This window comes from Hyla sarda, chromosome 10 (assembly GCF_029499605.1).
Source record: "Hyla sarda isolate aHylSar1 chromosome 10, aHylSar1.hap1, whole genome shotgun sequence".
Taxonomy (NCBI): Eukaryota; Metazoa; Chordata; class Amphibia; order Anura; family Hylidae; genus Hyla; species Hyla sarda.
Window position 1 is genome coordinate 46,706,598 of NC_079198.1, and position 26,045 is coordinate 46,732,642.

Sequence of the window (26,045 nt, forward strand, 5' to 3'; positions counted from 1 at the left end):
AGCGGGGCGGAGAGTGCTGACGTCACGCTTGGGCGCCAGGATATGATGCCAGACGCCGTCGGACCCAGAAGGTGAGCGCAGAGAAGCCGGTCTGACTTACTCCAGCTCCCCGCCATTGCGGGTTGCGCACCCTCCGGGATCCAGTGATCAGCATGCTGTTCAGCCAACTGTAAGTAGCGTACTAGCGGCATAACAGCTAGTTTTCTTGCAGGAACAGCGGAACTTTCTTTACAGGAGTATATTATTCCTTTCTCTAGGTATATGGAACCACGGAGAGTACTGTGAGTGGACACATTAAAGAATTACATACAGTTATCAGGATATCATGCAATGGGGTATATTATTCTATATTTTTCCCTAGGTGGCATCTATAAATCTCCGGTGGACCTGCTGAACCTGATCACACCCTAGGGCGGCATGTAGTATCAACATGCCACCCAGTTAAACAGATACATTATCTCCTACAGGAGATTTCTGCATGCGATATCTGCTCTTATTTACACTTATACCATCTCTATATCTAAAGTTTCTCCTGAAGACGACCTTAACTTTGGCAGAAATGCGTAGAGAACGTTTGATACAGGGGAATTTTTGATATATGAGTATTTCTTATGATAAATCCGCCGGATGGGTGGTGATCTCAATGGATCTTGTGTCACAGCAATTTTATTGGTGATGGAATCACTATTTGGGTGTATCTTTATCCTATCAATTAAAAGTTATGTCTTAATAGCACTCCCCCCTACCTTTAGATTATTTTGAGGTTTTTTCTTATACTTGATACTGGGAGAATTCCATGACCCCTTGTAGGTCTCGCATATAACACTCTGCATATCTATTGATCTGTGTTCACAACTATATGTATACCACAATATACAAAGAATAAAAGATGATAAAAAAAACAACAAATTGTATAGAAGCTTAGGAGGACATATTAAAGGGGTACTCCCGTGGAAAACGTTTTTTTTTTTGTTTGTTTGTTTCTTTATCAACTGGTGCCAGAAAGTTAAACAGATTTGTAAATGACTTCTATTAAAAAATCTTAATCCTTCCAGTACTTTTTAGGGGCTATATACTACAGAGGAAATGCATATTTTGTTTAGATTTCTCTGATGTCATGACCCCAGTGCTCTCGGCTGACCTCTGCTGTCCATTTTAGGAACTGTGCAGAGCAGGAGAAAATCCCCATAGCAAACATATGCTGCAATGCTGCGGAGAGCACTGTGGTCATGACATCAGAGAAAACTAAAAAGATAAGCATTTCCTCTGTAATATATAGCCCCTAAAAAGCTGATTTTTTAATAGAAGTAATTTACAAATCAGTTTAACTTTCTGGCACCAGTTGACTTAAAAAAAAAGTTTTCCACAGGAGTACCCCTTTAAGGTCTATTCTGTCATTTAATCCTAACCTATCCTGTGCGTTAGTTCTCAGAATCCAGTAGGCTTCAGCATGAGTGCTTTATGCCTATTGCATCTGCTGCTGCGGTGTTAACGATTCCAAGTTAGCAAATCTCAAAACTCCACGGTTGCTGTTATGTGCTTCCCTGACAAGATGAATAAGTTTTGGGGCTCCATTTCCAGTGTGCACTGAGTGGAGATGTTTATAGATTCTGACATTCAAGGATCTAATGGTCTTTCCTTTATAATAACATTTGCAAGGTCAAGGACAAAAGAGGACGTAAATGGACAAAGCAGTCTTTAAGGTTTTTACTGCAATGAATCTGCTACGTGCAGTTTATTACATGCTATAGGGGCAAGATCGGGATGTTATTCAACAAGGAATTCGTATTTAGATATGGTTGATTTAATTAAGCTACCAAGGGGAAAGTATCTGAATAAAAAGCAAAAAAAAAAAATAAATGTTTTGGGTTGGATACAGCTTTCCTTTAATGAGAGCAGATTGGTAATTGGATTGCACTTCATTAAGGAGATTTACAGGATAGCCTCTAGTTATTAAAAACATTTTTAAATTCATTAGCCTGTCCCATAAATGTGTATTCATCAATGTTTATTCTGCGCATTGGGGACAGCTTTCTTGGTTTGAATTGAGTAGTAGCTTTTTAAATGAATTAAAGTGTTAGCAGCAGTCTGCTCTTTATAGCCTTTGGTGGGTACACAACCCTCTTTATCAGTGGCAGTAACATTTAACAATTCTAGGATGTCAGGGTGCAATTTGTGAGCGAAATTCATATTCATATCATTGTTGTGTAAATAGTCTAAAGCGCCACAAAAGACATGCTTAGTCAGAAACACATTGAAACATGTTGAATCACGTACGAAAATAACAAAGGAAGAGGTTTCAAAAAATTAGACATCATAGAAACTATGCTTTTTGAAAAATGCCCAGGAATAGGTTTACAAGGCGACATGCAACAAGCGTACCCATTGCAGTGCCAGAGTGCTGGGCAAACCAATCATGATCAAAACTAAATGCACTATGAGACAGAATGAATAGTAAAGAGAGTAGATAGTTTTTTTTTTCCCCAAAAAAATGCACTTTTGTTGGTAAACATAAAGGAGCAAACAGCCTTAACTAAGTAACTTCCAATTTTTACTTTACAGTGGTTGCACGTAGGCATAAAAAAAAGTAGCAAACCCTTCCAAAAAGTCACAAACCAAGGCCAGGTCAGACCTGGATTACAAAAATGCTTTTGGAGAGCACTTTTAAAAATTCTCACAAAAAGTCACAACTGAGACTTTTTGTGCAGAAAAGCTGCAAAGGAGAGGAGGAATCACACAAAGTGGTGTTCTTGAGTGATATATTTTTTTTGCTTACGTGTACCAAATTTATCAACCCCCCCATCCCCCCTTGATAGCACGATAAATGTGTTGCACATAAGTAAAACCAAAGCAAAAAATAAATAAAAATTCCCCACCCACCGTATTTGAATTGTGCCCTGAGTTTATCAATAAAAAACTGATGTAATCCACACTGAGAACATGAGAAATACAAGTATATAAACTTTCAATGTCAATTGATGCAAGAAAGCACTTCTCTGGTAGAACAACTAAAAAGTCACAGGTGTCCCTCACCACTGCTGGTACTTCTGCAAGAAGGGCCACAATAACCAATTTAAACATTTGAACAATGAATATTTAACAGACATTGCCAAAACAATTGGGCACCCATTAGGACTCTCCTTATTTTTGCGAATCTTCTGAAAGAATTACCAGCAGGGGGCCACATGGTTGTCAGGAAGAAGTTCTTATGCAATTTTACGCGAAATAATATATTTTTTTTCAAAACCCTCATACTAGAGGTAAAATTTCCTTCCCGACTCCAAATATGGCAGTCAGAATAAATCTAGGATCCATAACCAGCAATGTTATTACTCTCCAAAAATGCATCCAGACCCCTTTTCAACTCTTACAGAGTTCACCATGACCACCTCCTCTGGCAGAGAGTTCCATAGTCTCACTGCTCTTACAGTAAAGAACCTCCATCTGTGCTGGTGTAGAAACCTTCTTTCCTCTAAACATAGAGGATGCCCCCTTACATTTGTGTCCCCTAGCTGTCTCATTGCCTACTAAATGTAGTACGCCAAAAAAATCCCAAATTTCTGCTTTTTGGTCACATTACTTTGCAAAAAGAACTAATAAAAAGCAATCAAAAAGTCACCTATATGCAAATCAACCCCCATGATGATGTCCGCAATTAGTGTTAACAAGTATAGATATACCACAATATACAAAGAATAAAAGATTAAAAACAGCAATTGTGCAAAAGATTACAGGAATATATTTAGGTCTATTCTTTCATTTAAACCTAACCTGTATGCTAGTTCTCAGAATCCAGTAGGCTTCAGCGCGAGGGTGCCTAAGATGCTATAAAGAGACTTCAAAGTTCATGGAGGATTCTACATTAATGTAAAGTTAGACCCAGCTATTTGTAGGTACATTTCTTAAAGAATATCTGTCACCATCTCCCCTGCTTTATATTATGCTGCTGGTATGTTGCCCTCTTTATTACCGTACCCCCGCAGTTTTCCTTTTCGCCCAGTTTTTCTTTCATAATTATCTTTCAAAGCCTACTCACTGCCTGTCATCTTTCTCTGGCTGAAGTGGGCATTACCCGACAGGCGTGACGTCAGATGAAGCCTGCCGAGTAACACTTCCGCCCTTCCATGGTGTCATGTTATGATAGGATAACCCCGCCCCCCATCCTCATTTCAGCACACACAAAGGATCCTGTAGGTCCCCCAAGCTGTCTCAGGTACACTCTCAAGACACCTCAAAATGAAGTAAGGGGCTGCCTGCCACGGGAGCTCCCCTCACACTGCACCTCAATATCCTGTCAGCGGAGGTAACATGTCTCTCTCCGCTCCTCAGGGGTCTCCTGTGGCCTGTGTGCCTTCACCATGGGCCACCTGGACCCTGAGCTGAAGTGATGACTGACTGGATGAGCAGAGCCCACTGCGTGTCCACTCCCTGCTCTTACTGCTGGCGGCGTGTCCATCTCCTGCCCATTCTCACTGCTGGCAGCGCGAGCTACAGATGCCCGTTGGCATGTCCACCCCCGTACTTACCGGTGAACGGCATAGGGGTGCCTGAACTAATCTCCTCTGGCGGGGGAACTCCTCTCCTCCGGCGGGGGAGCGAGCCGTAAGCCCAGCAGCGCACAGCGCTAGCTCCCGCCTGTCTGATTGACAGGCAGGGAGCAGCGCTGTGCTAGTCACGGGTCTGAGATTTCGGACTCATGCCAGGCCAGCATGAGTCTGAAATCTATAAGGCCGGTTTATGTAGGGAGACCCCTAGTGGTGGGTTTTTCAAACTAAAATTACACATGGAAATAAACATTTTTTTAAATCACATACATTTAGGAAGTTGTTAGGGATATATTAATGTACAATATATAAAAACTTTTTTTTTTATGACAGGTACTCTTTAAAGCCATGCATCTTTTTTTTTTGTATTCAAATTTTTAACCATACATATGACCCATGGTGCAGTGAAGCAATAGGTGGAGTCTGATGAACCACACCTGCGTGAAACAGCTAAAACTCCAATCAAAACTGTTTGTATCATCCTGCACTAGTCTAATCTTTGGATACAGAATTCTGTTTTATACTACAGAGAGGGTGAATGTCATGAACTTATAAAGACTTTGAATTTTGAGACAACACATGGCATTTCTTTGATGCCCCAGAGACATAATTGTAACCACCTAATAAGAGGAACAGGGTCCATTTAATCCATACTTTGTATTTTTAGATTCAGATTCTCTCAGTTCAGGTAAAATATGTTATGGATTATTATTATTAATTAATTTATTTATTTTTTAACACACACACACTATATACACACACACACACACACACATATATATATATAAATATATATATATATATATATATATATACATACACACACACATATCTCAAGTAGAAAGCAGAAGCGGCACTCCAAAGTATCAATAAAGCGTGGATTTATTCACACATCTGTGCAAAAAGCAACGTTTAGGCTCAACAATAGAGCCTAAACGTCGCTTTTTGCACAGATGTGTGAATAAATCCACGCTTTATTGATACTTTGGAGTGCCGCTTCTGCTTTCTACTTGATATTACTTGGGAATTGGTCTGTTCCTGAAGCCGAGCACCCAGACGGATCTGGAATCCTTGAGCACGGTGCTCCCCTTTATCTACATTGTCTGTCTGTCTATCTATCTATATATACACACATACACACACATATATATATTAAATATATATGTGTGTGCGCGCGTGAAAAGGGGATAAGTATTCTCCTTAGGGAGCACCACTTCTGGAGGTTCAAAAAAGGCCATTAACACTCAACAGGTTTTCTGGGAAAAGGAATATGCAAAGCAGCTCATGACACCACCTTCACAGGTAGCTTTAGCTCCAATTACAGAGTCTCAGGAAGGGAATGCTACCTGTGAAGGTAGTTTGTAGTTAAAAATATGCTTCAGGTATATAGATGTTTACTTTTTTTACATTTCAAGCTGTACATAAAAGGAAAAACTTCTGTAAATTCTGTAAAACGCTGTGTGTGGAAGCAGCTTTATGAGGATTATTTTTACAGTGCTGATATTTAACATGTACTAAATCAGTGCTGTGTAGTCAGGGTCAGCAGAAATTTACCAAGTCTAACTCCGGCTTCAATATAAAAATTGTTATATAAAAAGCCTGAAAAGCCTGATGTTACCAGTTTACAACAGGAAATGTATTATTATTATTATTATTAGATGCTGGCATATGAAAAAGAGGAGTTTGAGTAGGAAGTTTGACTTATTGATTCAACAGACCTAAAAACACAACAGACAGTTTATTAATTTTTAAGAAAAATATACAATGAGATACTCAAAAGTTATGCTATCCCAGGAGCCCCCCTCTGGATTTACCTTTGCTCTTACCTGCTCCGCTTCTTCTTTGCTCATGGCCAGAGCTAGCTGGAGCTGAAGTTCTTCCTCTCCGCTGCTCTGAGGCCAGGCCTGCTCTGCTTCTGTTGCTGGATTCAGTGTTGATGAGGCCGAAGAAGCTGTGATGAAATATTGAGATTTAGGAATTACAGAAAATTAGTAAGGAAATTTAGTCTTCATAACAAAGACCACATCTTAATGTGGTCACTAATGGGATATTCACACGGCAGAATTTCCGCCAACTGAATTCTGAAGTGAAAGCCCAGTACACTTCTATGTGGTACACTCCCGCATGCGGAAATTCTGCCATGTGCTCCGCCCTTAAAAAGGCACTGTCATTGTTAAAAACTTTTCATATATTGCAGGACTCATTATAATATGACATTTCACAATATACACCTGTTAATTTTTTTTTTTTTTTCACCTGAAATTCAAGCACAAAATAGCCACCAATAGGGGTCGCCTGTCTTTTAGCCAGACAGACTAGTCTAGATTTTACAGCATACTGGATAGTGGCCGTATTCAATTATTTTTTTCTTGCAGATAAAAAAAAAAAAATATGGAATCTGTATGATTTCCTCTTGAGGAAACTCCTATAGCAGTTGGCAAAACTCAGTAAAGGAAACATTTATGCTTCTTTCTCTGATGGTAGCATACAGTCATCACCAGCACTCTGCATATGTCACCTATGTGGTAGTATGCTGTATTCTGGCTAAACTAAGGGCTTGTTTAAACTGTCATAGTTCCTGTCCCGTTTAGTGCAAATAATGAAGCCGAACACAAACTGATCGTGTTCTGACTGATCCCACTGATTTGAATGGGAGGGTGTGAAGGGTGTCTGGTATTTTACAGGAGTTAAGCGAAAAACAAGATCGGACATGCAGCATTTTTTCTAACTTCAGTTTATATGTAGATAGTGCATATGACCAGGTTTCTATCGCTGCTCATCATGTGAATGTCAGCCCAATCGCTTCAGAGACATCGTTCTCGCCGCCAATGCAAATTCCCTCTTCTGTCCAATGGAGAAGAGAGAAATCTTGGCTCATACTACAGCAGCCACCTCCATTGCGCACAAGGAAGCCACATATCAGCACAGTAAGCAGTGCCAGAAACCGGGTCACCCTGGTGTCAGATTCCTTTTAAAATAAAAGTACTTGTACTTGGTCTTAAAAAAAAATGGTATCGGGACATCCCTAGCTACAACCATCCCTAACTACCTGTAAATTACCAACCATAAGAGGTGGTCATGGTGAACTCTATAAAAGAGTTAAAAAAGGGGCTGGATAGATTTAGAGAGAATAACAACATCGCTGGTTATGTATACTAGATTTATAGGGACAGAACGTTGATCCAGGGATTTATTCTGACGGGCATATTTATAGTCAGGAAGGAATTTTTACCTCTAGTATGAGGGTTTTTTGCCTTCCTCTGGATCAACTCAACTCAGTAGGGATTCATTAGGGTTATATGTTGAACTTGATGGACTCTGGTCTTTTTTCAACCTTATGAACTATGTTACTATAAAGGGGGGGGGGAGGGGTAGGATATGCTCTGTCCCAACGTAGGTGGAGAATAGTGATTGCAATGCATAGGAGGCAGTGAATGAGTAGAAGGCTGTGTTATAAAAATGGGGCAAAGGACAATTGCTCATTCAGGCCCAAGGGGGACATGGTACGTAATTTGAATATCCAACAGCTTTCATGTTGGGGTAACAATTTATCTAGATCTCCTCTCCCTTTGGCAAGTATCACAGCTTGTAAATGCTTTTTGTAGCCAGCCAAGAGTTTTTCAATTTTTGTTTGAGGTATCTTTGCCCATTCTACCTTACAAAAGTCTTCCAGTTCTTTGAGATTTCTGGGCTGTCCGTCACGCACTGCTCTTTTAAGGTCTATCCATAGATTTTCAATTATGTTGAGGTCAGGAGATTGTGAAGGCCATGATAAAACCTTGAGTTTACACCTCTTGATGTAATCCCCCGTGGATTTCGAGGTGTGTTTAAGATAATTATCGATTTGTAGAAGCCATCCTCTCTTTAACTTCAGCTTTTTCACAGATGGCATCAAGTTGGCATCCAAAATTTGCTTAAATTTGATTGAATCCATTTTTCCTTCTACTCGTGAGATGTTCCCTGTGCCACTGGCTGCAATACAACCCCAAAGCATGATTGATCCACCCCCCATGCTTTACAGTTGGACAGAGGTTCTTTTCATTAAACTCTGTTCCCCTTCTTCTTCAAACGTACCTTTGCTCATTCCGGCCAAAAAGTTAAATTTTAACCTCATCAGTCCATAGAACTTGTTTCCAAAATGCATCAGGCTTGTCTATATGTTCATTTGCACAGTTCAAACGTTGATTTTTGTGGTGAGGATGTAGAAGAGGTTTTCTTCTGATGACTCTGCCATGAAGACCATATTTGTACAAGTATCTCTTTATAGTGGAATAGTGTACCACAACTTCAGTGTCTGCCAGATCTTTCTGGAGGGATTGTGCAATCAAACGTGGGTTTTGAATTGTTTTTCTCACAATCCTACGAGCTGTTCTGTCTGATATTTTTCTTGGTCTTCCAGATCTTGCTTTAACTTCCACTGTTCCTGATGACTGCCATTTATTAATTACATTCCGAACAGAGGATATTGACGTCTGAAAACGTTTTGCTATCTTCTTATAGCCTTCTCCAGCTTTGTGAGCGTCAACTATTTTCAGTTTCAGATTTCTAGACAACTGCTTAGAAGAACCCATGGTGCTGATTGTTGGGGCAAGGTCAGATGAGTCTGGGCATTTAAAACCTTTGAGATTGACATCACCTGGTCTTCCCAGATGATTGAGAACAATCCATGACACTGGCAAGTCTCAGCTTTGCAAAGGGGGCAGTGCATGCTATAAATTCTGCTGGGTGCCCAAACTTTTGCAGATGCCTTTTTTTTTCTGTTATTTTGAAAGTGTAAATGATGGAAATAAAATCTAACTTTTGTTGACATATTGTAAGAATGTCTAATCTGTAATTTGATGCCTTTTGGAGATTTTTCCATCTTTCCTTGGCTTCTTTATGCACATTAATACAAATTTTTACCTGGGATGCACAAACTTTTGATCCCCACTGTAGAATGTACCCTTCTTTGCTTACCAGGCAGCCAGATATTGGTCAGTGGATCCCCACAGTGAGTATATTTGCCATTACTACAGGAGGGGGTAATACGTGCCATGTCTGGGTTTATATTTTAGGCATTGCCGTGCGCTTTGGATTGGCTCTGTAGAGGGATCCTGCTATGTTGAATGGAGGAATAGCATCAATTATTTGTGTGTATTAACTTCAGTACTGGCTATCATTGCCTTAACCATTAGCTGGGTGCACTATATGAGTTATTCCTCTATCTGACCTAAGGCTGCCATTTGATTAACTGCAAATGCTCTTTGATTGTGCCTCAAATATTATAAATTACCTCTACGCTAGTTATACCCCAGAAGACGTTCAGCCGTCTCTAAATAACCCGGCTGCAACAAACGCATTGGGTGATGCGCACAGGGGTTAATCATATAAATGGTTCTATTTGATATAGATTCAGGTTGAGCATATTGAGTACAGGAGTACTTACTATTCGTGGGATGAAGCCAGGGCAACAGCACAACAAGCCCCCTGGCCTAACTACCTCCCTAACACCCCCCCCCCCCCCCCGTGCCCAATACCAGTACCAGTGATGCTGTATCCCAGTCCCTGAGGACTATGAGCCCAATTCCTGTGTTTGTTGGCTTCCCAGGAATCTACATGAACCACACAGCCTTCAGTGAAATGCAATTCTTCCAGTTTTTTTTTTTTTTTAAGTCAATCTGATAGTGGCACAGACATATCTGTTCACCCAACAGTTTGTCACTTAAATCCACAATGCATTTTTAGCTTAGCCCAAGTGAAGCCAAGATAAAGCCATATTGGGGTCTAGTGCTGCATATAGGCCTAGTTAAAAAGCAGAACATTCTGCAATACTGGAGTGGGGATGTTCTTTCCAAAGTCACTCTATCGTATGGCCATAACATGCCTACGGTTTGAGGCCATCCGAAATGGTCTATTAGGTTTATAATGCAACATGCCCCCACCAGCTGATCCTGCATATGACTGTCTATTCAAAATCAGGCTAATCACAGATAATTTTGGCACAAACTTTTCGGAGGCCTATTTCTCCCAAAAGGAGGTCATTATTTTAGTTTCAAAGAGACTCATCTTCTGCCAATACATTGCCTCTAAAAAAAGTAAAAACTAGAAAGATAAAAAAAACAAAAAAAAACAAAAAAAAAAAACAGGATGTGCTCCGTGGTGTAATACCCTCAGCACAGTGGTAATGCTAAATGTGAACTGTGCTTACCACAGACAGTTGTACTATAGGCCAAGTACAACAATGGGGTTGTGTATATCAAAAATTATGGTCCCTGCAGCCACTCCACGCAATTAAGAACAGAATAAAACAAGGATCCTCCGAGCACAAAACAAGATGAATCAGGCACCTGAAGATGTGTCTTGTCCGCAAAACGCATTGCATTGTGGATATTAAACCTCACTTACCTTTTATTTAGTCTCAGTGCCTGATTCATCCCGCTGTGTGCTAGGAGGAAGGATCGTTGTTTTATGCTGTTCTAAGAGAGTAAGGTATGGTGTGAAGCTCTATGAACTTTGTGAGAATACCTCAGGGTATACTTACAAGTTTAGAGTACATGAGAAGAAAGATTCCTGCACGGAACCCCCAACAGAATGCACCCCTCCTCCATCCTGAGACTTAGAGGGAAAATTCCTGAACTGTCAGCTACTGATGTCAGTTGCCAAGTTATGCCTCAAATGCGCAAAGTCCTCTCTCCCCACTGAGCCCTGTTTTATTTTCTGACAACAGTTTAGAGCCCACATAAAAGTTCCTAGAGTGATAAAGCAGAGCATTGGGTTTGGGGCAGGCATACATTTTACTTTTGGCAAGCTCTGGGTTCATCATACTGGGTACATTAGTAAGAAAATTGCAATTTTGATTTTGCACACTGTCTTACATCCATTCCTAAAAAAAAAAAAATGTATTAAACACTTGTACAGTCAAAATTTCCCCTGTTTTATAATAATGGGGGCTTTGTAAACATTACATAGCCACAGACCTCCAATCTTCTTCTCCAAAACCCCAGTGGTGCTCCTTCCCTTCTGAGCCCTGCTGTGTGTCTACAGAGCGCATTTGTCTACATATGGTGTATTTCCATGTTCAGAGATTTTGCATACTAGCAACAAGCCTGTGACTCGTAAATGGCTGGAACAATTTTTGTGAGTAATACATCACTGTACTCAGGTTTACCCCCTGCACTATAACCCTGTGTAGCGGTTAAGTGTGGGTAAACCAGTGGTCAGTTTCCCTTTAAGGCCAAAACACGTTGCGTACTGAAGGGATTAATTGATCAACTAAAGGATAATGCTTATGACATAAGATAAAGGCTACAAAAAGCTACAATGTAGGATGTGTAAGTAATAGCAACAACTATAAGCAATTTCCAATAAATCAATAACAAAACAAAAAATTTGACTCCTAAACATTCATGTCAGCATATAGAGCTTGTAAAAGGCAAGAAAGATTTCAAAGATTAGATGATCAAAGTTTAAGGTCTTCCTGTAGGTGAAATCAAGAGAGATTCCTGTTAATATTTACTTAACAGATATAGTTTACAGCTTTTAATTCCAGTGCATGACAAAGAAGGAAAACTTTGTACACAGGATCCAACAGGTTCCTCTAACTGGTACTAACACAGTGGCACATGAAGTCTTTGCAACAACAAAGCTGTGGGCATAGTGCATTGCATATTGCAACCCAGCACCAAACAATATTGCATACAAGCCAACCTTCCCGAATCCGGTGGGACATTCCCGTTTTTTTGGGACATGTCCCACTGTCTCAGAACGGCCCCTGATGTCCCTTTTTTTTAACAGTCAAACCAAGACACTTTATTGAAAATGAAAAAATGGCATGACAATGTAATAAAACATCATAAGAAAAACCTTTACAAAGACCCCTCAGGGCAATACATGAACAATAGATTGCAACAGTCAGTCTGCAAGTGTTAACAGATAAAAGTATAAAGTATAATATCTTATAGTAAGATAGAGATATTACAAATGCTGCCAACAAAGATGGTAAAATGCATACATAAAATGGTGCCACTCTCGTTTACACTAATAAAGGGAAAAACTATGAGACATAGAAGGGCAGTAAGAGGAAGAAATCCATGGTTCCCAAATGATATTAAACCTCTCCACTGAGTCCTCTTGTATTGCTGAGAGTTGTTCATTAAGCATGATCGTATTAATTTAAATAATGACTGGGGATAGGGACAGGGTAGTGTGTTTCCATTGAGAGGCGATATAAATGCAGGTAGCTAATGATATATGTTGCACCAGTCGAAAAATTCGATATGGCATTCGGCTGGGTCTATGGCCCAGAAGGCAGAATGTGGGGGTGGCGGGGATACCACCACTGGGCAACTCCACCACACATGGTACATCATACAACTAGAACCACAGTCTCTAAAACAAAGAGGCGAGACTGACTAATAAATAGAATGCAGTCTTGCTGCAACCATACATGTTCTATGCAGCACTTTAAGAGACATTTCGCTAATGACACTTGCCAGCTACCCCTGCTAACCAAGCATGCCACAGAATAACGAGAGTTCAGAATGGAGGTCAGTGTCCCAGTAAGTCATAAATTTAAGTCTCCTGTCTTTAGGAGAGAAGGGGAGTCAATTTGCGCATAAAGGGAAGAAATAAGACCAGGGAGCACTGGGTTGTAAAGCGAGCAAGCTTCAAAGGGAGTCGCGCTTACCTCAAAATGCTTAGGTCCTAGGGAGGCAAAGAAAGACAATTTGGAGAGCCCTAGAATGCTCCCGCGGTGGGACGGTGAATCTAGTGATCAGTAAATCTAGGGATATTAGCTGTTTTTGAATTAAAAAGGGTCAATTTGGCCTCCACCCACCAATGAAATGCAGAGGGCTGAAGTCCAGGTGTAAAGAGAGGGTTAGCAAGAAAAGTAAGGAGGGGTGAGATGGATGATTGGAGAGAACGTTTAAGCGTACTGAATGCCATAGAGAAAGAATGTAGCGTGATCCAGGCAGAAGACGGCAGTAGTGAGCAAATAGAACAAGAAGACCAAAGTAAAGCAGAATAGGAGTAGGGAGAGAAGAGCGAAGATTCGAGGCATACCCAGCGTGGTGCACTCTTAGGGACTTGAACCAAGGCCAATTGTGCTATTCTAGCTACATAATAGTATCGAATAAAATTTTGAACAGAAAGGCCACCTACTCTCCTATCATAATGCATCAAAGTCCTATTTATTCTAGGGCATTTCCCCGACCAGATATATGTAAATACATCACGCTAGTAGAGGCGAAGGTCCCCTAAGGGGACAGGGAATGTCGAAAGAGAAAACAGATGAGGCAAAATCACCATTTTAATCATGTTCACTCTACCGAGCCAGGAGATATGTGACAAATCCCACTTACGGAGGTCCGATCTAATGGACCAGTAGAGAGACGGGTAATTAGCCTGGTAAAGAAGAGGCAAGGTTTGAGTGAGTTTGACTCCCAAATAGGAAAGGCCCCTACTGGAATCCTTGAAGCCGAAATTTAAATCAATAAGATGTTGTATAGGGGTGGGGATGTTGCAATACAAAACCTCTAACTTGGTTATATTAACACGAAGTCCCGAATGCTCACCGAAAGTGGATAAAAGTTTGAACAGGTTAGCAAGAGATACCAATGGTTTAGTCAGTGTGAGTAAAAGATCATCAGCAAAAAGGTTAGTCTTATATACGGAGGATCCCACCGATACTCCACTAATGTTGGGGTGCGAACAGATTATAGCCGCTAGAGGCTCCATCACCAATGCGAACAGGGCAGGAGACAGGGGGCAACCCTGCCTCGTACAATGCCAAATAGAAATAGGCTTTGGGTTAGTCTTGAGAAGTTTCAAGTAAGCAGTCAGGCTTGAGTATAAAATATGGACAAATGGGCCAGAAAGCAAGTAATTACTCACCGGTAATTCTGTTTTCACGAGCCATGACAGCACCACCTGAGAGAGGTAGACTCCTCTCCATCCTCAGTGAGTCACAGAGACAGAGCCTTCCTACTTAGTTAGTAATAACAGTCATAAAAACAACAATAACTAAACAAGCAAACATAAATTTCCTTTTTTTTTTTTTCACCCAAGTGATCTAAACACCCGTGATACAATATTTAGAAAAAACAAAAGGGTGGGAATGCAGTGGTGCTGTCGTGGCTCGAGAAAAAATTACCGGTGAGTAATTACCGGCTTTTCCCATCGTCATGACAGCACCACCTGAGAGAATACCAGAGACCAAGATTAGGGTGGGATAACAGTTTGGAGACCTTTACGACCAAAAGATAAATCAGAACAGCTCCCCACATCCAACCTATAGTGGCGAAAAAAAAGTGTGGGGAGACGACCAGGTGGCCGCCTTACAGATTTGGTCTATCGAGGCCCCTCGCCTCTCGTCCCATAAGGATGCAACTGCACGTGTAGAGTGAGCCTTGAGACCAACAGGAGGAGAAAGGCCAGATGAGACATAAGACAAACAAATAGCCTCCCTAATCCATCTAGCTATGGTGTCACTTCTAACACTATTACCCTTATTCTGGCCACAGAATTGTACAAATAGTCTATTTGATTTCCTAAAATCTTTAGTTCTTTCCAAATAAGAAATAACGCACCTCCTTACATCCAGCATATGAAAAGATTTCTCTCTCTCTCATTTGCTGGGTTGCTACAAAATGAGGGTAAGACTATTTCCTGAGACAAGTGAAAATTAGATACCACCTTCGGCAAAAATGCTGGGTCAGTCCTAAGAACTATTTTATTATCTAGGATACGAGTATATGGCTCAAGGCAAGAAATATTAGCTATTTCACCCACTCTACGAGCAGAGGTAACAGCTACCAGGAGAGCAGTCTTCAGAGTCAGGTGTCTGATGGAGATAGAGGAAACTGGCTCAAAGGGTTCACCACATAACATATTGAGAACTAAGGTTAAATCCCAAGAAGGAGTTTTAGGAAGTTTTGGAATCTGGAGCCTTTTGATTGCCTTAAAAAATCTCACAATCCACGGATGACTGGCTATAGATTGAGAGAACAAGAATCCTAGGGCTGACACTTGCACCTTGAGGGTGGCTAACTTAAGACCTTTTTCTAATCCCTTCTGAAGAAAGTCCAGAATTGACGCAATATTGGGTTTGTTAAAGTCCACCAGGGATGGGTCTATAAACTTAAAGTAAGCCTTCCAGATCTTGAAGTATATTGCTGAGGTAACAGGCTTCCTACTTGACTGTAATGTAGAGATGACTGAATCAGATAAACATTTGCGCCTCAGAATTACCCTTTCAAATTCCATGCAGTTAGGTGCAGACTGAGTGTCTGGATGGAAAATAGGACCCTGAAACAAAAGATCCGGTTGTTCCGGTAAGACCCAAGGGTCTGTTAATGACATCTCCCGAAGGCCTGAAAACCAGGCCCTGCGGGGGCCAGAATGGAGCTATGAGAATGACCCTCTCTCTGTCCTCTCGAATTTTTTTTAGAACTCATGGTATTAACGCTAGTGGAGGGAAGGCATAGCTCAGACTCCACTTCCAGTACTAGGACAGGGCGTCCACTGCTGTAGGGCACTCTGAGGGGGACAGGGAGAGAAACTGTTTTACTTGGCGATTCTCTCTGGTGGCAAACAGATCTATCTGAGGATAGCCCCATAGTACACAATTTTTTTTTGAATATGTCCTTGTTTAGGCACCATCAGGGGGGATGGAGACTATGTCTGCTCAGATAGTCTGCTCTGGTGTTGAGGGAGCCCTTTAGATGAACTGCTGATATTGACGCTAGATGTTTTTCTGCATATGAGAGGACCTGGGAAGAGAGAGACATTAGATGAGGGCTCTTAGTTGTACCCTTTGTTTATAAGGGCCACAGCAGTAGAGTTATCTGTAAGAACTTTAATATCTTTCTGAAAAATAGTGTGTCCAATTGTCTGCAGGGCACAAAGGACTGCCAGTAATTCTTTGTAATTAGAGGACTCACACTGTAAGGAAGATTCCCAGGACCCCTGAAAATCTTGGACACCCACATTAGCTCCCCAACCCCAAGGGCTAGCATCAGTTGTAATAATAGTGGGGTGCATAATCCTCCAATCTTACCCCCTTGATAAGTTTTCCCTGTCCTGCCACCAAAGGAGAGACATTAGAGTTTCTGAAGACAAAATAAAACTATCAAGATCTTGAGGTGACCCATTCCAGACGACTTCTCCCAATTCACTATCCAGCCTAGTTTTTCTATAATTTGTAAGGTGCGAGAAACAAAAGACTGTACCTTTGAAGCGGAGTCCGCTACCACGAGAAAATCGTCCAGGTATGGGATGAATATTCCTTCCTCTTCCCTTATTTGTGCTACCATCTCTGATATCCCTTTCGTGAAGATCCTTGGAGCTACTGAGATCCCAAAGGGAAGGGCAAAAAACTGAAGATGCATTAGTTTGGGGCCAAGGTGCACAGCAATTCTTAGGTACTTTTGAAAGTCCGGATGTATGGGTACATGGAAGTAGGCATCCTTTAATTCCAGTGAGGCCATGAAACAATTTTTTTTGTAAGCAGGTTTACAGTTGATTTTAATGTTTCCATTTAGAATTTTTGGTATTTTATAAATCTGTTTAGAGGTTTTAAATTTATAATTACCCGAAAGGTGTTGTTGGGTTTTTTCACCATGAACAGTGTGGAATAAAATCCCTGACACTCCTGACCTGATGATACCTGTACTAGAACCCCTTTTTTTATTAACAGAAGAACTTCCTGTTGTAATGAGATTTGACCTATTGACCCTACAGGATTTTTGGTTATGATAAAGCGAGTGGGAGGGAGGCTGCAAAATTCCCAGTGCAGACCATTCTGAATGACGTCCAGAACCTGAGAACTGCCTGCCACTCTGGAAAGAATCTCTGCAGTCTGCCACCCACTCGCAGGACCCAGTCATTGAGACCCTGATTTTTTTTGAGGTTTGGGGCTGGTTGAACATGAGGCCACTATTCTTTTTGGAGAATTTCCAGCGCCCTGACTGACCTCTTCCTCTATTCTGACCTCCACCTCACCCTCTGGAACGAAAGGACTGGTTACGTTTGCTAAAGTCAAAGGGAAACCCTTTCTTCCTGTCATTTGCTTTCTCAAGTATATCAGAAAGAACAGACCCAAACAAATGCTCTCCTTCACAGGGGATGGCACATAATTTATTTTTTGAGGACACTTCACCTGACCAATGTTTTAACCATAAAGCCATAGCTGAATTTGACAGTGCTCAAGCACGGGACGATAACCTTAGTGCATCTGAGGTGGAGTCAGCTAAGAAGGCCACCCCCTTACGTATAGTAGAGATGGAGGCTAAGAGCTGTTCCCTTGGAACCTTATTTTGTATGTTAGTGGTTAACTGATCTAACCAAACTAAAACTGATCTGGCTACAGAGGTCCCTGCCATGTTAGGTTTAAAGGCTGCCCCTGATGCTTCCCATGTTCTTTTAAGGAACATTTCCATTTTTTTATCCATTGGATCCTTAAGGGACCCAAGGTCTTCAAATGGGAGAGATCCCTTGCTAGAGATCTTAGAAATAGACAAATCAATTTTTGGTGGGTGATCCCAAGTTTTAGTTTCAGTGTCAGCGAATGGATATTTTCTTTTTAAAACCTTAGGCAAAAAATAATTTTTGTCAGGGTTCCCCCATTCTTAATGGATAACTTTTGAAATAATTTTGTGTATAGGGAATACCCTATACTTTTTAGAATCAAGCCCCTCAAACATGTCTTGGATTGACCTTGGTTCTCTGGGCTCTTCCATATTTAGAGCGGAACAAACCGCCTTCACCAATTGGTCAGTGTCCTCAGGTGAAAAAATGCTTTCCCTGAGGAGTCTTCCTCTGACTTCTCCTGAGTCGGACCCATCTGGCACAATAATACCCTCTTCATCAGAATCAGATTGATTTAAGACCACTGGAGCAGTAATGACAGTAGAAGCAGTGGGAAGAGGTGCGGAATCAGTAACCACAGGAGAAGCAGCTGTTGTTAAACTTTGAATGGATGACTGGATCTCCTTTCTAATGAGATCCTGCATTTGTGCCAGAAGAGACGGAACTAAGGCTGGAACTTCTGAAGTAATCAGCCTATCAATACAGGGCTGACATGAAGCCTTTCCATATTCAGGAGGTAATATTTCTCTACACATGTTACATTCACGATTTTTTTTGTCTTTTTGAAAGGTTTCATCACCGTGCTGAAAATAACCAAAAAAGACCACACTTAGTAAAAAAAATACCTAAAAAACATAGAAAGAATACACTTACTCAAACTGCCGGTACCGAAGATGGCATCTTTGCAGATGAGTCAGATGGAGTACGCCTCGGGCTATCACCGCTAGTACTCACGCTGGAACACAGGAAGAAAATCCCCCACTCCAATGCTGGCAGGTATGAATGACTGGCCGGCTCACCACAGGAGGAAGAATGACAGAAAAAGAGCTCCTTTTAAATCTGCCGCCTCCTGAGTGCCAGAGGCCCGGCGTGTGACGTCACATCCGCCCTCTTCTGATCTCCAGCTTCCTCTTGCATCGTCACCTACGCGGCAGCGACGGTGCTAATCTCCGCCCCCTATGCTTGCTGCAGCTTTCCACAGTCGTCCGCGCGACCTCGCTCAGATGCCGGGTTTCTCCGCCAGAGCCCGCCCGCAACTAGCGACAGCGGCATAAAAAATTGTGAGTTTAACATCGGGCTCTGATGGAGGAGAGTGGGGGGAGGGCGGGAGATTCAAATCAGAGGAAACAAGTGAGCTCGGCTGGGATCCCTCATTAGGCATCATAAGGGATTCTCCACCACCTACACCGAGGGGCCCAGCATAAAGAAATCCCTCAGCCATTCCTAAAGCTCCCCTGAGACTGGGGGTTCTTCAGGCTTCCCATAGGGGCAGGAAACCACTGAGGAGGATGGAGAGGAGTGGACTTCCTTTTATTCTCCAAGGTTTCCTGTCCCTAGGGGCGGAGTCCCTCTCTCAGGTGGTGCTGTCATGGCGATGGGAAAATTCCAAATTTGGAGAGGACAGAAAATAAGGCCAAGTAACACTATCAAAGGCCTTTTCTATATCTAGGGCCAGTGCTAACACAGGTGTCAAGGCATTATTAGACCACTGAATAAGATTTAGGTAGTACGAACATTATCGGGGGCCTGACGACCTGGGACGAATACGACCTGGTCTGGGTGCACTAACTCTGGGAGAAACCAGTTAAGGCGAGTTGCTAAGATATAGGTCAAGAGTTCAATATTGAGGAGTGAAATAGGATGGTAGTTAGCAGGTAATAGGAGGTCTTTAAGGGGTTTAGGAAGGACAGTAATAAGCGCATCAAGAAAGTGAGGAGATAAAGAAGGAGCGGTGAAGATAGTTAAGAAACAAGGTTAGGCGAGGGAGAAGAAGAGAAGATAATTTTTATAGTACGGGCCGAAAGGCCATCCAGGCCTGGAGACTAGCCTGATTTTAAGCGGTCAATTGCATTGGTGACTTCCTCCTCAGTAATTGGAGCGTCCAGTGCCTCTCTGTCTAGAGAGGAGAGAGATGGTAGCGACTGTTGAGAAAAAATCACGTAAGATAACCTCACTAGTAAGGGAATTAGAAGGAGGGGTATACAAGGTAGAATAAAAAGCATGAAATGCATCATAGATTCGGTCTGGATGGGAAGTGCGTAAGCCAGGACGCAGATGGAACGTAGTGCACCCTATCAAATGAAGTCCTGTTTTTAAGCATGAAAGCCAAAAGACGATCAGGCTTATTAGCAAACTTATAATACATTGCCCCCGTCCAGCGGAGAGTCTTTTCAACTTGTGTAGAGAGAAGTGCATCTAGCTGGGCCCTGGTGTCGCTTAAAGATTTAAACAAGTATAAGGAAGGTGTCTGTTGATGGGCAAAGATAAGTCTAGCCAATTTAGTTTCCAATGCTCGTTGTACCGCTGTTTTATCTTGTTTTATTCCTGTAGGCAAGGAGATTACTCGTCCATGGATGTATGCTTTGTGTGGTAGCCACACCCATTGTGGTTCCTTTGCAGGGTCACTATTAGAGTAAAAGTCAGTCATTAGATCCCCTTTTAGTTGAGTTTTGACTCTAGGCATGGTCAATAATGATTCATTAAGACTTTAACCTGTTCTGGACGCAGGGCATATGCATACGCCTGTGGGAATTCCGGTCCCCGCCGCTAGTCGGTTGGGGACCGGACCGGGATGCCTAGTGAAATCATTCAGCAGGCATCCCAGGACATCCTAGGACACCCCCCCCCCCATGACAGCGATCGCAGGAAATCGCATGTCAATTCAGACATGCGATTTTCTGCTATTCCGGGCTGATCGGGTCTCTGGTGACCCGATCGTCCGGAAAATAGGGATGAGGGATAGGAGTGAGGTTGCAGTGCAGTGCAATGAGTGCTGACCAATGGCAGTTGAAGACAGGGGGTTGCCATGGAAACCCCCCACTCTGCCCACCCCTGGATGTCGGGCAGAATGGGAGGAGAAGATGGTGGCTGGTAACTGTAAAGAATATGCCGTGGGGACCGCCGATCGGTGACATCAGCGGAGATCAGCAGCGCAGGTAGGGAGGCGATGGCGTGGAGCATCAAGGAAGGTGGCAGTAAAGCGATCTTTACTGCTGCATTCCTAGTGGTTGCCAAACTGCAATTCCCAGCATGCCCAGACAGATGGGAGTTGTAGTTTTGCAACATCTGGAGGGTCACAATTTGGAGACCACTATTACAGTGGTGCCCAAAATGTAGCCCTCCAGATGTTGCAAAACTACAACTCTCAGCATGCCTACACTGCCCAGGAATGCTGGGAGTTGTAGTTCTGTAACATCTGTCCCTTCAGATTTTGCCATTTTCATGAAAATTTTGAAAATTGCTGCTATGCTTTGAAGCCCTCGTTTTTTCAAAAAGTAAAAATATGTCCATTTTATGATGCCAACATAAAGTAGACATATTGTATTTGTGGATCATTATAAAATGTATTTGGAATATCCATTTTCCTTACAAGCAGAGAGTTTCAAAGTTAGAAAAATTCTAAATTTTAAAAATTGTCATGAAATTTGGGGATTTTTCACCAAGATAGGATGCAAGTAACTATGAAAATTTACCACTAAAATAAAGTAGAATATGTCACGAAAAAAACAATCTCAGAATCAAAATAATCGTTAAAAGCATCTTAGAGTTATTAATGCTTAAAGTGACAGTGGTCAGAATTGCAAAAAATGGCTCCGTCCTTAAGGTGAAAATGAGCTGCGTCCTTAAGGGGTTAAAAGGCAAGGCAGTACGTGGCCCAAAATCAAATGCAGCTAAAACAAGGTCATGATCCGACCAAGATGCTGGAACATGGCAAGCATACAATAGGGGAGACAATGTCAGCGTGTTGGTCAGGATCCAGTCGTTTCTCGAATAATGACGATGTACTGAAGAGTAATAAGAATATCCACGAGAGATACCGTTATATTTCCTCCAGACATCAGCTAAATTATGTTCAGCAAATAATGCACGTATCAGACGATGCTGGGCCCCTGTCCTGCGAAATAACCCTGTACTGGAACGATCCAATCTACCATTAACTACAAAGTTAAAATCTCCAGCCCAGAGTTATGTATCATAGAAGAGGGACCCCAATTTAAAACATTGAGAAGCAAAAAATGGAAGATGATCAGTTGGTGCATACATATTTACTATACATAAACAATTATCACAGTAATCGGCCAGTATGATCAAATACCTTCCCTCCGGATCAACATGAGTCGAGGTGACATTAAACTGGAAAGAATTATGCAACAGAACCAGGACACCTCTGTTTTTAGTTATAAAAGAGGACATATAAAATCTAGAATAAGATCTAAAAAAGAATTTTGGGTGACTCTAAAGTAAAATGGGATTCTTGTATGCATAATATAGCAGGTTGATGCCGCATATAATCACAAAATGCTTTACCCCCTGACATTGTGTGAAATGATCTTACACATTATGGATGTATAAAGGAGTTAATATCCTGGCAAAGGGGGGGGGGGGGGGGGAAGCAGCTAACAGTAGAGACCACTATATGTAAAGAGTGTGTCACCTGAGAGGCATGCGGCATGATATTAGTACCTAAAAGAGAGCGGTAATGGTGGTGGCGGTAATGGTGGTGGAGCGTGCTAGTCCAGGGGGGCAGAGAAATCAGAGAAAAGAGGGTGGGAAAAGAACAGAATGGGACGGGGAAGGGAGAGAAAGGAGAAAGTGAAAGGAGCAAAGGGAAAGAAAAGAGGTTAAAGGGACATGGGGAGAAGAGAAGGTAGGAGAGATAAGGAGTCTCAGCATCAAAAGTAAAGGGCAGAGAGAAAAATATGAGAAAAAACTGGATCAGGTATCACAGGGGTGAGAGAATACAAAAAGTCCCCATCATATAATCAGCTGTGTAGAACCAAACGTCCTGAGATGTATCAAAATGTAGAAGAAAATCCCCCGCATCATGGTGGAAAAGTGTCCTTCCTCGATGTCCGAGAGCTGGGGTGGCCTTGAGGTGCGGGGGTCGAGGTACGTGCTGGGCGCAGGGCCCTCTGTGGTTGTGGTGACATGGAGACCACCAAGATGTTCTCCTGTAAAAGTGCTTTCTTGGCCTCCTGTAGACTGCGGACGGTATGTGAGTGTCCATTAATCCGGAATGTTAAGGAAAACGGGAATCCCCACCAATATTTAATTTGTGCTTGTTGGAGAGCCAGAGTCGCCTGGTGGACTTCCCTCCTGCGGGCTAGGGTTGTAGGAGCCAAATCAGAGTATAGGTGGACCGAGGGTGGGACCCCGGTAAAGAAGGCAAGTTTCTGGCAGCCACCAGCAGAGTGTCACGTACCTCAGGATAGTGCAACTTCAATATAACGAGGAAGTTTAGGGTTCCAGGGTACGGCTAGAGAATGGTGTATGCGGTCAAACCGCAACAGCTCTGGTTCAAGCTGTGGAGCAAGTTCAAAGAAAAGAGCAGGGACAGTTTTAAGCTGGGTTCACACTACGTTTTGGCTATACGGGGACCCGGCCCCCATCTCATTCATTTTGTGACCGGACCTAAAACCACGGTATCCAACGGTTTTAGGTCCGGTCAGAAAAACGGATAAAGGTCAAAAAAGAGCCGACCGTAGTCACTATCTGACTCCGGTCAGCTCATTCAAATGAATAAGATAGGGGCCGGGTCAGGCTGCGATACTGGAGCCCCCGATTTTCACTCCCCCAGCCAGTTACGGTCCCTGTATAGCTTAAACGTAGTGTGAACCCAGCCTTAGTGAGGTCAGTATCAGCTTCAGGTAGGCCTCGGACCTGCAGATTTGTCCCGTGGGACCAATTTTCTAAGTCCCCCAGTTTAAGTTCCAAGGTACTTAGCTGTGTGGCGTGGTAATCTATGTAGCGCCTGTCTTCATCGGCCACATCAGCCAGCTCATCAATTTTGGCCTCATCATAAACACGCTGGGCGAGCTCTTGTATCTGTGAGGTAAAGTCTGAGACTGCTTTAGCCCAAGCTGTGTGGAAGAGAGATTTGATATTGTGGAACATTGCAGCTGGGGAAAGGTCTGAGTCCTGCGCTTCACATTTCATCAGATAGGCCCGCAGGCGAGGTGGAGCAGTACGCCACCATCTGAGATCTGGTCCCCACCCGGAATAACTGCGGGATAGATCGCGAGAGAGCATGCAATGCCCGGTTGGATCCCGCTTGTGAGACCAGGACATGCTAAGGAGTAGGTCGGTGGGTCAGTAGCGCTGGTGGAGCCGGTATTCGGCACTAGAGAGGGCTAATTAGACGTGGGCAGCACGGAGCACACAGCAGACCCGTCATCCTCAGTGAGCCGCGTGCATGCGCCCCCCTGATGTCTCTTTTTTAAAAATTACTCACATGGTGTTAGCCAACGAGGGTCTGCTGGGTTCAGTAGCCACTGCCACTTTAAGAGGGCAATGGCTGCTGCGTAGCAGGATGTGCAGCGCGCAGGAATGTCCCGTGCTACATCATCATCAGACCTTAGGAGAGGCAGCGGCGGGACACATGGAGGACGGGAGCGCAAGGAGGAGTTTGTCTGACTCAGCCACAGTGTCCACACAGGTAATTGCTGCTTCTGTGCTCCACTGTTTGTCCAGTAGGGCACCTACTGCTTAGGGCCTATAGAAGTAGGCACCGGACCGGACTAGAGTAAAGGAAATTATATGGCTGCCAGGGGGGGGGGGGGGGGGGGGGGGGAGAGGCCCTATCTTATGGGGGTCTGCTACCTACGGGGGGGGGGGGGTTGGTCCAGATAAGGTCATAAAACCGGGCAGGCTAGGAGTTGTCAACAGCTGGAGGCACGCTTGTTGTAAAACACTGATATAAAAAGGGTGAGCCAAGAGTCTAGAACCGCCCAGCATGCGATGATCTCAACTTAAGTGTGTTGCCATATATAGTGCACTAGCTAGTGAGTGCCCATATACAGTACCTGAATGAGTGTGCCCTCCTATGTATGTGTAAATTACAAATTTTGTATGTGTAACATGTATACTGTGTGTGTGTGTGTACTGTGTGTGTGTGTATATATATATATATATATATATATATATATATATATATATATATATATATATATACTGTGTGTATATATATATATATGTGTATATATATATATATATATATGTATACACACACACACACACACACACACTGGGTTAATGGGGAATCTCTGAGCTGTGTACAGATTCACAGGGGAAGTCAGAAGAAACTCTCAATGTCCTCTTTACAATTTGTACACCATGCACGATGCTCAGAGAGCAGAGCCGAGCAGCACTAATGATATACAAATGGGCTGAGCGCTCGGCTGACTGCTGCACGTTTATTGATTGGTCTCAGCAAAACAGAAAAAACTGTTGGTGAAAATAGTGCTCAGTCCAGGGCACTACTTTGACCAAATATTTTTAGATGATGGGAGGCAGTCACAGGCCGCACTACCTCTTGAAAATGCACTGAGATGTGACAGACTGCTTCTCATCTCCCCTCAGTGGGCAGCTTCTCTGTGTGCTCTGCTGCCTAAAGACGCGGGTCATGACACAACTTTTCGGGGGACCTCCCCCTTACTCATGCGTACTAGATCCTGAATATCCAAAGGAAGATGTAGGAATCTCACACCTGGTTTTCACAATCAATTAGTATCAGGTAACGGGATTTTTTTTTCACTGTGTGTATGTTATCCGATAGGACATACTGATCATTAAAATGATATACTATATGTGAGATTACCAATCTAATCTACGGATATTACATTTAAGCCTGATGGGGAAGTCGTTTCCATACACGTAATCCAATAAGCTTCCCTTTACAAGAGACGCTTGACTGAAATCCCTCATTACATTACGTGAGGGGTATAGTTTCCAAAAAGTGGTCACATGTTGGTGGGGGGGGGGGGGGGGGTCCACTGTTCTGGCACCAAGGGGGCTTTGTAAACACACATAGCCTTCAATTTTGGACACATTCTCTCTTAAAAAGCCAAATAGCGCTCCTTCTCTTCTGAGCATTGTAGTTCGCCCACAGAGCACTTTATATCCACATATGTGGTATTTCCACAAATACAAATTTTA

General features: G+C 42.7%; 1 protein-coding gene across 10 annotated transcripts in view; it reads right to left on the bottom strand.

Moving 5' to 3' along the window:
• LOC130294354 (epsin-1-like) overlaps positions 1 to 26,045 on the bottom strand; it is a 400,181-nt gene that overhangs the window by 139,834 nt on the left and 234,302 nt on the right. For 7 of the 10 annotated variants that reach the window (XM_056544011.1, XM_056544010.1, XM_056544017.1 and 4 more), the window contains exon 4: positions 6,359 to 6,495. In XM_056544011.1, the coding sequence (XP_056399986.1) occupies positions 6,359 to 6,495 (137 nt within the window). The remainder of the gene's footprint in view (positions 1 to 6,358; positions 6,496 to 26,045) is intronic. The other 3 variants (XM_056544019.1, XM_056544015.1, XM_056544013.1) reach the window with 1 other exon arrangement.